Raw genomic sequence first — 14,157 nt, 5'->3', positions numbered from 1 at the left:
AACAATAACAAATAATTACCCAGTAGCCTTTATTATTGCTAACTGAATTACAGCCTAATAACTTAGCAGTAGTTTAATTCGCTACATACACTGATGATTACCCATGCTTTAGCTTTTTTCAAAATTAAAAATAATTATTATGTTACATCATATATTTTAGTTTGTGATGAAGGTAACTGAATTTGCACATATTTTTTTTTTTTTAAACTTCTAATATCAGTTCTTCATCTTAAGCTATTAAATATGTGCCCTGGAAATAAAGCCAAGTCCTGACTCTACAACAGAGAGGGTTTCTAAGTGTAACTCTGATTCAATTTGAAAATTAATGGACTACTGATATGAAGTGTAGCATTAAGAAAATTTGATCCATTTATGATACCTGTTCTCTTGAATAGACTTCATGAGTACATAAAAACGTTCCAGTGGTGAAATGGTGGGAAATGAATTTCAGTGGGAAACATCTGAAAACAGGTAAAGAAAACTGCAGTAATACTTGCATTCTGTTCTCTAGTATCTTCAATACCACGTGAAGTGATGGGGTATCAGGACTCGCATCTGTTAAAATTGGCTGTCTAAAAGCCAGTGCAGAGAAGAAACTGAGTCTGCAATGGTTGTCCCTGAAGCTCTGTTCTCATCAGTCTAGAAAAATTATTTATTAACACTAGGGGAGCACCCACATAGAATCACAGAATAGTAGGGGTTGGAAGGGAGCTCCGGAGATCATCTAGTCCAACCCCCCTGCTAGAGCAAGATCACCTAGAGCAGGTTGCACAGGATGGCATCCAGGCGGGTGTTGAATATCTCCAGAGAAGGAGACTCCACAACCTCTCTGGGCAGCCTGTCCCAGTGCTCGGTCACCCTCACAGTGAAGAAGCTTTTCCTCATGTTCAGATGGAACTTCCTGTGTTCCAATTTGTGCCTGTTGCCCCTTGCCCTGTCGCTGGGCACCATTGAGAAGAGTCTGGCCCCTTTCTCTTGACAGCCACCCTTTAGATATTTATAAGTATTGATGAAATCCCCTCTCAGTCTTCTCTTCTCCAGACCCAGCTCTCTCAGCCTTTCCACATTCAAGAGATGCTCCAGTCCCCTCATCATTTCTTTCTTTAGTGAATAGAGAGGATAATGGAGAAATGCATCACTTGTTATCATAGCCATTAGTAATGATTCTAGTTCATTGCGTAAGCCTAGAAATATACAGGGAGAAGTGCGCAAGGATTTATTTCTCCTACGTGTCATAATTAAGGCTTTCATTCTGATAAGACCTTGGAGAGCTGTGTGCTTTTAGGTGATTTACTGTTATTCCTACTACTCCTGAGTATTTCAGTTCAACAGAGTAACCTTGTGGGGAAAATGTTTTTCATGTTAAACTGATTTCAGAAAGCACCCCACATGTGGGGTAAGATTTAACTGTGTCAAAAACCTGTTGAAATCAATGGGTCTCTAAAAGATGGAGATGTAATTGTATGTGTTCAAGTGCCCTCTTAAATTGGGGCTATAGTTGCCCTCATCTCTTGGTTGAGGTTATTACTTTATAATAATTACTGTCACTGGAGTTCAATCTGCATGCTCAGCTCCTGCTGAAGTCCATAGAGCTTGTGAATAGATTCATCAATGGTAAAACTTCCAAATAAGACACAGCTCCTATAAAAATAAAATTTTGTGGCATTGGTACCTGCTTGTGGTAGACTGAGCCTACTTGTAATTACTTTCTGAAAGCATCATTGTTCTTCCAGAGTAAATCTGTTTTGTGACTTAGTTCACAGTGCTTATCAAACCGCAGAAACGCGTTGTATTCTGTAGACACTGGAGCTGAACTTTTGCTATTTAGGAATCTGCAATGTTTACAAATTATATAAAAAAAATTATTAAAACTTTCTGTGAAAATAGCTTTTCTTTGAGCAGGGAGAACATTGTGCTATGTGAGCGTTGAAGGGGGAAAGTGTATTTCAATTTGGTAACAGCTGTTTGTGCAGTATGGTACAATGAGGAATGAAAGCAGGAGCTGGGGGTTTCTGCAACCAGTAGGGATGTACCAAATGGGTGCTGCAAGCTGATTTCATACACACAGATGTGTTCCAGCAGTCTGTAATTAACTTGTTTAATCTTTTCAGAGTATGGTCCATTTTTATGGAAGTACACATGGTGTGTTTTCTCATGGCTGTACTACTGCTGTTACTACTTTTTTTTTAAAAAAATAGTGTAATTCAAGTATGTAACAGTTGGCATAAACTCTTACTGATAAAGATGTTTCCAGCCAAAAGCAAGTTGTTATACTTTGTCTAATTTATTTTTGCTGTTTTTAAATATGAACAAATCTAATGTGTATACTTTTCTGAAGAAAGCAGGCGGCTTCTTTTGCTACTGTGGAAGCGCAAGTAGTCTCAAGCTTCAGTCCGGTAAAGGTCACTAATCTCTAGCAGTTTTTCTTTTAACTACTGTACAATCATTAACTAATCTTCCCCTCTTGAGTCTGCAGGATGGTAGGTCTATATTTCGAAAGGAGGTACTGTGCAGTAATATTATTTGCTTAACAGTAGATACAAAAACATTGGAATAGCTCTGGTACTAGAACTCGGAAATCTTGCTATGATCTTGTTTATGTACCAGATCACGCTGGCTCAAGAGCAAATCCTGTTCAGTCTTAAAGTGATACTATTACTACAGATGAATCCTCTAGTTATAGCTACTATGGTGTAAGACAGTGTTCCTTCTGTATTTTTAATGACCGTATGTTTTCTTCCCAAAAGCTGATGATGTGTACGTAACTAAGTGCAATAAATTCTCATTCAATTGAGAATTACTTGAGAACCACTGATGGTCAATGCTTCCCCCCAAACATTCTTTTGTTCTCAGAATATTTTTGAAGTGATTTGTCAAGATAATGCCATCTGTGATTACATGCTTTGCAGAATTCAGCTTGGTGCAGATATACTGGAAAAGAATTAAAAATAAAAGTAAATTGTTTATATTCTAATTAAAAGTTACATATTTTTGTCTGACTTGATGCTTTTTTTTGTTTTAAATCAATTGACAGAATTCATTGACAAGAAGCGCACCTCTTGCCAATGATTCCCAAGCACGCAGTGGTGCCCGCTTTCATACATCTTACGACAAAAGATATATCATCAAAACTATAACAAGTGAAGATGTAGCAGAAATGCACAACATATTGAAGAAATACCATCAGGTAATGTACTAATTATTATCAGGGTGTGGGATCTCTTCCTAAATATTATAATGCTAATCTGTTTAAGACTGTTAAGTTTTAAATTAATAATTATTGAAAAAGAGTCACTTCAGGCTTTTCCCTTTTGCACGAGCAACTTACTGTATACCTGCAACTCACAAGGCTGCACTTTTCTAAATACCTAAGCTAGTTTTAAGTAAAATGGTAGGTCTACATGATACAGAGATACTAACTTGAAAGCCATACGCTCCTTCACCTTACCAGGAGGATGCTTTTTCAGCTAGTGGACTCCCAGGCTTGAAGCTACTTTATTCTGGACTGGCTTGGCGTTGTATATGAACAGTGCAGATGACCCTCTTTCTTCCTGGTCTGATCACTGAATGTTCTGTGTTTCACTAACAACATATTTCAAATGCTTACAGTTGTATTGTATGAGAAATTAAAAAATTGGATATAATTAATGTAAAATTCCTGCTAATAAAAAACCAGGTTTTGCCAATGTGAATTTCTGTAAACAGTGAAGTCAAAAGTGAACAGTGGAGATCCCTCAAATCAGCCTTGATAGCTGTCATACTGTGCCAGTGTATAATTTGTGTGGATGGCACAGGGGGAAGCAGAACTTGAGAAATATGAGAAACCTTAATAAAATCAGTGTTAATATTCTTAGCCCCAAATCTGTTTGAATAAGCTCTAAAGCTTCAGAAATCAGAAGAGCCTTTGAAAGTCATCTAAAATATGATACCCAGTAGGAGGGGGGTTTATCCTTCTTTCCATCTTCTTCCTCACTTCCGTGGGTTGGGATTGCAGGTAAAGACTTCAGGACATTTGGGTTGGGTCTGCTTTGTTGTTGTTTTAGGTGGTTTATTTTTTGCTTGGCTGTCTCCCTCTCTGCTTTTCATGTGTTGAAGGGAGATCTCTGAATGCCCTCCAAGTCTACAGTAGGTTGGGAAGCCTTCGGTGACTTAGATATGCACTCTCTCTGTGTGTTGTTCTTCTGTTTAAATAACATGTGGGACCACTGTGTGTGTGTTTTAGCGTAGGTAAATATCGTCACTATCAGAAACATTCATAAGACCATCATTTAATTAAAGATTTTACCGAAGAGAAATTTTAAACTATTATCTAATCGTAATTCAGGGTTTATTTTTTATTAGCATTTTCAAACTTAGAATTTTAGCTTTGATCTGAAAGGGTTTGATCTGTGAAGCAGTTTAGCAGAATTAAAGTTTTAATCCGTTTCATGTTTGGCTTTAGAAGTTATTATTAACGATCCAGATTTTGAGACTTAATCCAGCTGAAAAGTTATATTGCTTTTCAAAACAGTCATCTCCCTTCAAGTGTGTCAATGAAGACAGTGCTAACATGAATGAACTTAATAACTTTGAATCTTTTTTCATTAATGCTTTCAAACATCAGGGTTCATAATAGGCTAAGTTACAAGGAATAATGATCTGAAAGTTATCTGTACCAGGCATCTAATTTCACTTTTTACTGGAAAAACATCCACATAAGAAAGTTCTCATTGGTGCCTCCAAAAGATTCATAAAGATACAACTTGTATTTATTTTTTTCTCAGAACTTGAGCACTTTACACAGTGTTGCAAATGCAAAAGAACTCAAATACAAAGGCAGTTTAATAACTGGACTTTTTAATGAAATAATTTAATTTCAGTATCTTCAGTGATGTACTGAACAAAATTGTTAGAATTAATTAAAGAAAATCTAAATTAAATCCCACTAACTCTGGCGATGGCTGATACCATGTCCTGTGTGTTGCTGCTGGAAGTGGAATGCTTGGAATCCTTAGACACAGCAGCTTGTCCTCCTATTTCTCTAGGTGTTTTTCAGACAAGTAAAGCTTATCTTAGCCTGCTTGACAAAGTCTAGAGAACCTGTTGTCCTGGTGGAAAGGTTTTAATAATTCTCTTGACTGAGTCATCCCACACAAATTGTCCTTAGACTACCTTTCTACTAGCAAACAAAGCAATGCCAGATAACATCTGCTGGCACTCAAGCTCATTGGTGGTCCCTACTGTGGTTTTGCTTTGGGCCAGCTAGCTGTCTCCCAAATAATTCTGGGCAAGGTGCAAGGTACTAACTCAGGCCACTTACTATTCCTACTTGGGGTTTGAAAATGAGCATCCTGTTTTAGAGGCGAACTTAATAATTTGGATGTGAGTTATTCCATTCCAACTAGAACTGACGCCAGAGGACAGTCCAAGACCCATCTAATCCATTGGTATGGGTGTAACTTTACGGTTCTGTTGGATCGTATCGTTGCAGTAGTACTTCTCAGACGCTTCTCAGTGGACTTGTCAGACACTGACTTTTCTCCAGTTTCAGTTCACTGATCACCAGCAGCACTCACCACGTGAAAATTTCTGGCCCAACTAGCTGTGCTTCACAGCCCGGGTATGATTGTGTTTGGGACTTTAGTGGCATGCCCTTACGTCATGCCCTGTGCCAGGCTGCTCCTAGAGCACACCTGTATTTGAAAGGCTCAGCCTTCCAAGGAAGGGAGCGTGCAGACATGTTCAGACCAGTTACGTGGTGCAGGGATCGTCCTGGAGGAATAACCTTTCTCAGGAAGGTTGGGGAGGTGATTCATGTGAATTTTACAAGACTGTTTCTCCCTTGTTAGAGATCAAATACCTCCAAAGGACCTGAAGTTAGATCGTCTATCCATTATGAACATAACTTCTAAACCCTTGGTATCTTGCACCCTCTTTCACCTGCCCAAGAAGGCAGTAATTATCTTCCAGTTACTTCTGACATGATTGAGTGAAATTAATGCCATTTATGACAGATCATCTCTTCCCTCTTTCTTTCTCACGCTTTTTTTTTTCCCCCTCTACAAATTCATTCCAGGTTTCTTTCCCAAGCTGAAACTCTGAATGAGTTTCATTTGAACCATAATATTTACTCACCTGTTTCCTTATTAAGGCTAACAACTCCAAGCTGATAGAATTATTCTAGACCTTGGAAGAACCTCTGTCCTTGCTCAGGGACCAAAACAAGCCTTATCAAACATTTTCCAAGACTACTTGGACTACTTAACAATAAATACCAGAGGACAGCTATCTTTAAACAGAGAATACTGGGGAGGGGACCATGTCAGGTCAGACATGTGAGAGACTGGATACGTTCTTCATTCAACAAAATAGTCTTCATCCCTGGCCCTTGCAAAATAGCTGTCATTCTCGTTGCACCTTTTTGAACTACAAAGCTACTGATGAGCCATGTGGGAGTTAGTGTGGTCAGCAGAGAAACCTGGCAGGGCAGTTTTCCCACGAGCACCTCCAAAATCTAACTGCAAGTACCAGTGGTTTTTTGTGAAGTCACCAAAAGGTTAGAGGCATGTAGACTGCCCCGGAAAGTAGAAATAACAGTTAGTTTATCAGTAACTGGAGATCGTGGAGATGTATAGTTCAAACCCATGCGATTCTTTCCATCCTCCCTCTCTCCATTGGTGTGAAGGTGCAATATGCTGTCTGTTCTTTGGAGCTGTGAGGAACTGAGGTTATAGTTACACAGTCGGTATACTTAAATATTTACAAAAGGAGGAGGAATTGTGCGTAGCCTGTAAACATTTGTAAGTCTAAAAATACCAAGTCTAGATTGCTTAGTTTTTAATTAACCAAAGTCATATAATGGACATGACTGTACACCTTAGAGAAATCAGGTTATTTTCAGGAAACGGAATGGCTAGTAACTTGTTAGGAGTGAAAATAAAGTAAGTTAGTTTGGCTGAGTTATTAGCTATCTCCTTTCTGGGTAGAGTTCTATTGGAATATCATGTGGCGTTATGCAAAAGTAACCAAGTTAGGTGCATCATGATTTACTGTATTGTTACCACTATTTAAAATAAAAAAATTCAAGAGTAAAACAAAAAAGATCAAATTCCAAGCCTAAGACTGCGTACTAGAAATGTGTAAATAATGAAAAGTGAACCAGGCTTGAAGGAATGTCAGGAGAAGTTACTATAGAAACAGCATTTAAGTATATATAGCAATTCTAGATTAAAACTGTTGAATTGTAAATAATAGTCCTGACAATTGTAAATTATAGTTGCTATCCAAAATTACAAGTTGCATTCATTCGTTTACCCTGTCTGATGTGATGCCTTTTTTTTTTTTAGCGGCAGTCAGGCCCACAACCTCAGACAGATGGTGAACACTTCAGTCTAAACACTGACACTTTCTGTCAACTCATCAGATGAGTCTGACGCTTTTAGTACTGAGTAGGAACACTAGAGATCATTATTTTCTTTTGCAAAGTTAAAAAAAAAAAAAAAAACAACAAAACACTGAGCCCACTGCTTCTAAGCAAATAGGAGGAATAATGTCTTTCTCCACGCTTAAAGTTGCAAAGCATCCTTGTTATTTATGACTAAAGTCCATCGTGCATGGACCAGCCTTCTATCTACATTTAAAGACAAAATGGCCTAGAGTGTGAACCAGCTAGGTTTCTCAGTGGTATGGTAAATATGAATATATATGACGTTAGGTTATCATGCTGTGAATTTCTATGCTAGGCATTTACTGTAATATTTTCTGATACGTAGTGTGAAATACTGCTCTTGGTCACATTTTAATGATAATTTGCAATTGGTTTGGGCTGATTAGATTATTGGTATACTATCAGTTATTAGTAGAATGCTTCTTGCTACTCTTCGGGTGTTACTTCAGCTGAACATCATTTACTTATCAAATGCACTAGAACCATTGTTATGCTCAAATGGGTCAGGCTTTCAAATATTAGAAAAGCAGTTGCTGTATGGACTCACAGATGTAGTACGACCATTTAAAACTGTGTAAGTTAAACAAGCGTGTTCATGTAAAATACTTAAACAGTATTTGAGAGCAAAATAAAATATTCATTTGAAAAATCTCCAAATCTAGTGCAGTTGTGTTTTAAACCTATGCTACTGAACCCAAGAGCATGGACCAGAAAAATGGAGTTAAACCTACCTGTGCCTTTGGCATTGTTAAAGGAGAGCTCAGCAAAGTCATCTGTGATAAGTGTGTAGCCAGGATTTCACCTTATGTTTAAGGAACCAAGTAATAAATATCCTGCCTCCTCTTAAAGGAAAACTTTTTAATTTGAGCATATATTCAAGCTTTGTTTATATGTTTCCTTTGGATGTATTGTCCTGTGCAAAAAGTTTACTGTTTTATGAGAAGCTCAACAATGTGCACTTGCAACCCCAAAAGCCAACTGTATCCTGGGCCGCTTCAAGAGAAGTGTGACCAGCAGGTTGAGGGAGGGGATCCTGCCCCTCTACTCCGCTCTTGTGAAACCCCACCTGGAATACTGCATCCAGCTCTGGGGGCCCCAGTACAGGAGAGACATGGAGCTGTTGGACAGAGTCCGGAGGAGGGCCGCGAAGCTGATCAGAGGGATGGAGCACCTCTCCTATGAGGACAGGCTGAGAGTTGGGATTGTTCAGCCTGGAGAAGAGAAGGCTCCGGGGAGACCTTATAGCACCTTGCAGTACCTGAAGGGACCTACAGGAAAGCCAGAGAGGGGCTGTTCCCAAGGGCATGTAGTGATAGGACAAGGGGTAAGGGCTTTAAACTGAAAGAGGGTAGATTTAGAATTAGGTATCAGGAAGAAATTCTTCACTGTGAGGGTGGTGAGGCACTGCAACAGGTTGCCCAGAGAAGTTGTGGATGCCCCATCCCTGGAAGTGTTCAAGGCCAGGTTGGATGGGGCTTTGGGCAACCTGGTCTAGTGGAGGGTGTCCCTGCCCATGGCAGGGGGGTTGGAACTAGATGATCTTTGAGGTCTCTTCCAACCCAAACCCTTCTATCACTCTACATAAAATATGGAATATACTATCATAGATATTAGTATACATGTAGATATTTTCTAAACTACAAATGTGACTTTCAAGGCCAGAAATCTGTGACAGTTGAGTAAAATTCTGTAGGCAGATGTTCTAGTTTCCAAAATGTCACAACCAACCTTGCCCTTCCCAGTGAGATAAACTTGCTTTAAACCTTAAATTGGTGTAACTGCGGAGTCCTGTGCTCTTTGAGAACAGATGATGGGCAGGGTAGAAATTTTAATAAATGAAAGCGACTTGAGTGTCTCAAAAAAAAATCCAGCACCTTTTGAATGCCTTTTCTTTTTCCTTTTTCATTAAAATGCACTTCAAAAGGGATTTATTATTCCTCAGTGCTGACACCCAGGTGACTTCAGTAAAGAAAAGAAATTGAGAAGCTATCTCAAAGTAGGTGACCAAGAGGAAATTGTTAATGTACAAGCCTTCCAGTATAAAATTACTCATGAGTGTAGGTACCCTCTAGGTTTTCTATAGGTGTCTGTCCCTGTTGACTGCACTTTCTCCTCCCTACACAGGTAATTGTATGCAGAACTGACACCTACTGCACTGCCTGTTTGTCTCCCTGGCAACCAGCAGAAATCGTGAATAGCAGTGAAGGAGAGGGACTGCCCATTTACCGGCAGCAAACAGCGGAGTGATGGGGAAGTGAATGGGAAGAGAGGAAAGAATAAAATGAGCTAGAAAGTGGAGACGACAGTATAAAGGAGAAAACAAAAGCAGGGGGAAAAAAATAGCCTTAGGTTCTGGAGACAAAAAAGTATGAAAGAAACAGGGAGGCAAATAATAGGGGAAAAAATATAGGCAATAAGGTGAAAAGGGGGGAAATTGCACCGAGAGAGGCGTTCAGGGCTGCACAGGAATCAAGGAATAGCACAAGGTTATTGAGCAGAAGGTAAGAGAAAACATTAAAATCATAAATAGATAGAAAAATGTTACTGTAGGCTAAAAGCAATTTTGTCACAGAATTTTTGATGACATAGGCTGGAGAATACCCCAGAAAAGAAAATGTGGGGACTGGGTGTCTAGGAATTTGCATTGAGATGGGCTGAGATCAAGCTGGTAGGTTGCTAAAGCTAGACCTACATTTAAGTTTGTGTCATCCTCCCTCTATGTCATTACTTGCACAGGTTATCAATGGCTTGCATCCTTCCAGCTCCCCCTATTTCTTCAAGTTGCATCGGCATGTATTACAAAAAGAAGGGAAAGAGTAGGTAAAAAGGCAAAGGAAGGCAATATAATATACTATTATTTAGACACAAATGTGCATGAAGAAGGATGCATACCATGGAATGATGACCCTAACTCTCTATGTCCTAGTGTAGTAAGAGGTGAAGATTTATGGGAGGTTTGTGAAGAAATGCAGATGAGAAAAAGTCCTTCAGCTAGTTCCTTGTGCGAATCAAGAGGCCACACAGAAAGTGGCCTCTGCCCTGTGCTAAGACAACCGACCTATAAAACAGCTTTGATATGGAAAAGCAGGAGAAGCAGAAAAAGTAGAGATGACAATATATGTGTTCTCATCTGCACAGTGTACGTTTCACCTGCATCTGTGGGCCCACTGCTTCCTATAGGAGAGGTGACCCTGAAAATGGGAAACTCGTTAGCATGGGTGTTGGATGATGTTGCAAAAGGGCCATACAACCACGGGCTGAAAATTTTACCAAAAAACACATCGAAAATCTTCACTGAAAGATGGGAAATTTCATAGGTAAATATCTAACTACACAAAATGGCAGAATGGACTTGGCTACGCTGGCTCTGTTGAGGCCTGGGTTTCACCAGCAGATGTTTTCTATACATTTATTGTATTTTATATATATAAGCTATTGATGCTGTGCATAGCACTTTTGGAAGAAATCAGCATGCCCAGTGACTCGATTGTAGTAGAACCAAGAATTGTGTTCCTGGTAACAGATCTGCAACCTAGATAATCACACGTGGTGGTGATGTTTAGATTACATTGCTCTTTGAAGTAACGTTGACATTGGCCCAAGTCTGAAACAACATGAAATGTAGTGCTGCGAATCACAGGGCTTGTATCTGAAAACCTAAATATTTATTGAACGCTGCTTTAAATGAAATTACTTTTCTTATGTGACTTACTAGAAGAAAACAGCTTTATATGCCTTGAAAATCTATAACTTTCAGTTGTATGCTGTAGTTCAGCTAATTAGTCCTTTTGATGTGTCACATAAGTACCCAATGGATAATTTTCCATGAAATTATTAGGGTTCAGGAAAATGGCAATAATTTGAATGTTCTGAAACATGATACAACTCCAGACAACTTCTCAACCTCCTTTTTGGGGAGTGATTCCACACGTCAACACACTTGCACACAACAAATTGGTGGAGAACATTCCTGATCGTGGGCAAGAGGAGTTGAAAGAGAAAGTTGAGCCCAAAAAAGGAGTATCAATGTCTCGTCCTTCACAATGTCCAAAATGTTTTTAAATAATTATATCATTTGCCATTCAATTTCTTTAATGAAGGTATCCTAATGAATAGGATAGACCTGTCACATAAGCATTTGATAATTCGAGCGTGATTGCCTTAATCATGATGTAGAAAATCATGAAAATAATCTATAAAGGGGCAAAAGAGAATCAACACGTGTCTTTCTGAATTAATGTTTGCAAAATAGGGTTACCTGTAAGAAATAGGAATGTTGAGTTTCTACATAGAACTGAGATAGCTATAATTCAGGATTTAATCTTCACTGATGTCAATTCATTCCACAGATTATCTCTAAGGGGATGAGGAGAAATAGCAGAAATGGGAATTTTACCCTGTGTTTTTCCAAAAAGAGCCAAACATGGCATAACTTCTTTGCCAATGAATTATATGCGCTATGTTATCTCTTAGTTATCCTGATATCTTACTAGCATTACCATGGGGAAGCAAGAAGCTAAGAATCTTATTTTTCATGTAAAATGAGATAGGAAAAGTTCTCTTCTTATTAAGGAATCTTGAAGCTGTATTTACACAAAAAATAATGAGAATATAGGGTCATAAAGAATTTTTTACTAATTTTCAGCTTTATTAAGGATGAGGTTCAAGAGAGCTCAGAAAATTACATATTTGAAATGCTGCACAGCTGATAAAATATGTCAACGCGCTGGTGATACTTTATCTTGTTAACGGTAATATTGTCCTCATGCTGTGCAGAAAAATGAAAATTGTCTGAATTAACAAAAATTAATGGGGTGTTTATTACAACACTCTTTTTAAAAAAAGATGGATTTTGTTACTGCATATAAAGACTTGTAAATGTTTTAGCTAAGTATTACAGTTTTATTTAGCAAGGCTGCTTGATAGAATTGTTTTAATGTTCTTTCTAGAAAGAGTTAGCGTAAAGGAGTGAAGGTCTTTCACTGAAATTTAGCAGTCCTGTTAAGAATGTACTGGCTTATTTTCTAGGCTCACTTTTATTCCAGCTGTGAGTGGGAAACTTCAGGAACTCATTCCTAAAAAAGCACCTTGAGGTGACTAAATTGCTACTTCATTTATATCAAGATGGACAAATTGAAAATCTGCCAACCACAGTCACCAGTGCAAGTCCTGCTGGACTCCCACCCAAACAGATGACACGTTTTGCCTCCTCTGTGATGCAGATATGGGGGATTGATAGTTTCAAAGGTAGGAAGTTCTAGACCAACCTTGTAGATGACTGAAAGTGGCATTTCTCCCTCTTCCCTTTGTCTCCCTATCAGGGTAAGAAATGCTGTCATAGGAAACGCTGAAATCATTTTAGGGACTTTTCTTTAAATTGCAATGGCACGAGCGTCCACAGTCAGCAGCGAGTAGGAAACAACTGTTGAGGTACATGGTCTGCTGTGGGAAGGTCTCTTAGAAATCTGGAAGAACACGGCCCAAGTGAAGAGCGGTACTAGCAGAGCTTTTCATGTCCCGTCTTGCATGCTAGTAACACTGCCCTTTCAGAAGGCTTGTTTGCAAAATACTCAAATGAAACAGCGTTAGCAAATGGCTAACCCTAACTTAGAAATAGGAATCTCATTAATTGCCTTTTTTCCTTTGTTACGTAATACAGAACAGTGCGTATCCTGCTAAGCAAAGGATTTCTTTTATGTTATTACAGCGGGTATGTTGCAGATGTTCTCTGTTAATGACATTGCTGTTTTACAGTTGGGGACACTCAGGACCAGAAGGGTTAAAATTGGAGAGTTAGCACTAGCCTGGGTTGAAGAGATGGTTTAAGTGTCAAGACTGTGACCCTCGCAGCTGAGAGGAAGGGCAGGGGGTTATTAGCCTGGTACTCGAGATGCCTAGCTGCCGTTCCTTCACGTGGCACAAACTCTCTGTATGATTTTGGATGAAGTTTCTGTGTCTCAGATCCCCACATGGAAAACTGGAATGATAGTGCTTATTTTAATTCAAATTCTGTAGTTAAGAGCCATAAGATTAGGAATGGCTGGATCCATTAAAGAGTTGAGTGGCCTGAAATTCTGTGGCACTAAATTCTTGGAAGCTAGATTCATTTGTATTGTCCTTGCAGAACCTGATCATCTTAGAGAAGGAGTCGCTCAGTAAATGTTTTTACAAGAACAACCCTTCCCACCTTCTATAAAGCATTAGAGAAGTATTTTTTACCTTTAGGGTATATTGCAAGTACTTGGTGTTTATAACAAAACAATCAGTGTAGTTTGACTAATAAGGATTAGTGTTTTGAACAAGTTTTCTGTAACCTCTGCATTAATAGTTGTAGTTTCACTTTATGATCAGATCTCTAAGAGAAACTACTGATGGTCAAAATGAGCTATGTATCCTGTAACACGTTACAACTACTTTGTGAGGTTGGTAACAGCCCTATGATTGAAAGTCCTCCAATTCAAGAACTCCAACTTAAAACTTCTGTACAGAAGTCTTCTCAGGTGCAAACCGACCAATCTTTGTGCACTGCTCAGGACTGATATTGCTTTTGTGGCCTTCTAGTGACCAACTTCTTTGTATTTTGGGGCATACAATCATATTTCCTAAAGTTCCGATTTGCATTCGCTGAGCCTCTGCCGCGGCGTAAGATGTTTTACCCGTTCATAGGCAGTTTGAGCTCAAAAATGCAGCGCTGTGAAGTGACACAACTGCGTGGTGGCTGTGTGTTCTCT

At 38.9% G+C, this 14,157-nt stretch overlaps 1 protein-coding gene across 1 annotated transcript in view; it reads left to right on the top strand.

Moving 5' to 3' along the window:
• The window catches only part of PIP4K2A (phosphatidylinositol-5-phosphate 4-kinase type 2 alpha), a 112,024-nt gene that overhangs the window by 77,338 nt on the left and 20,529 nt on the right, over window positions 1-14,157 (top strand). The window contains exon 4 of the mRNA XM_075746354.1: window positions 3,035-3,187. Within this exon, the coding sequence (XP_075602469.1) occupies window positions 3,035-3,187 (153 nt within the window). The remainder of the gene's footprint in view (window positions 1-3,034; window positions 3,188-14,157) is intronic.

This window comes from Balearica regulorum, chromosome 2, assembly GCF_011004875.1.
Source record: "Balearica regulorum gibbericeps isolate bBalReg1 chromosome 2, bBalReg1.pri, whole genome shotgun sequence".
NCBI classification, from domain to species: domain Eukaryota; kingdom Metazoa; phylum Chordata; class Aves; order Gruiformes; family Gruidae; genus Balearica; species Balearica regulorum.
Note: the sequence above shows the minus strand (reverse complement) of the source record. Positions and strands in the feature narration are given on the sequence as shown.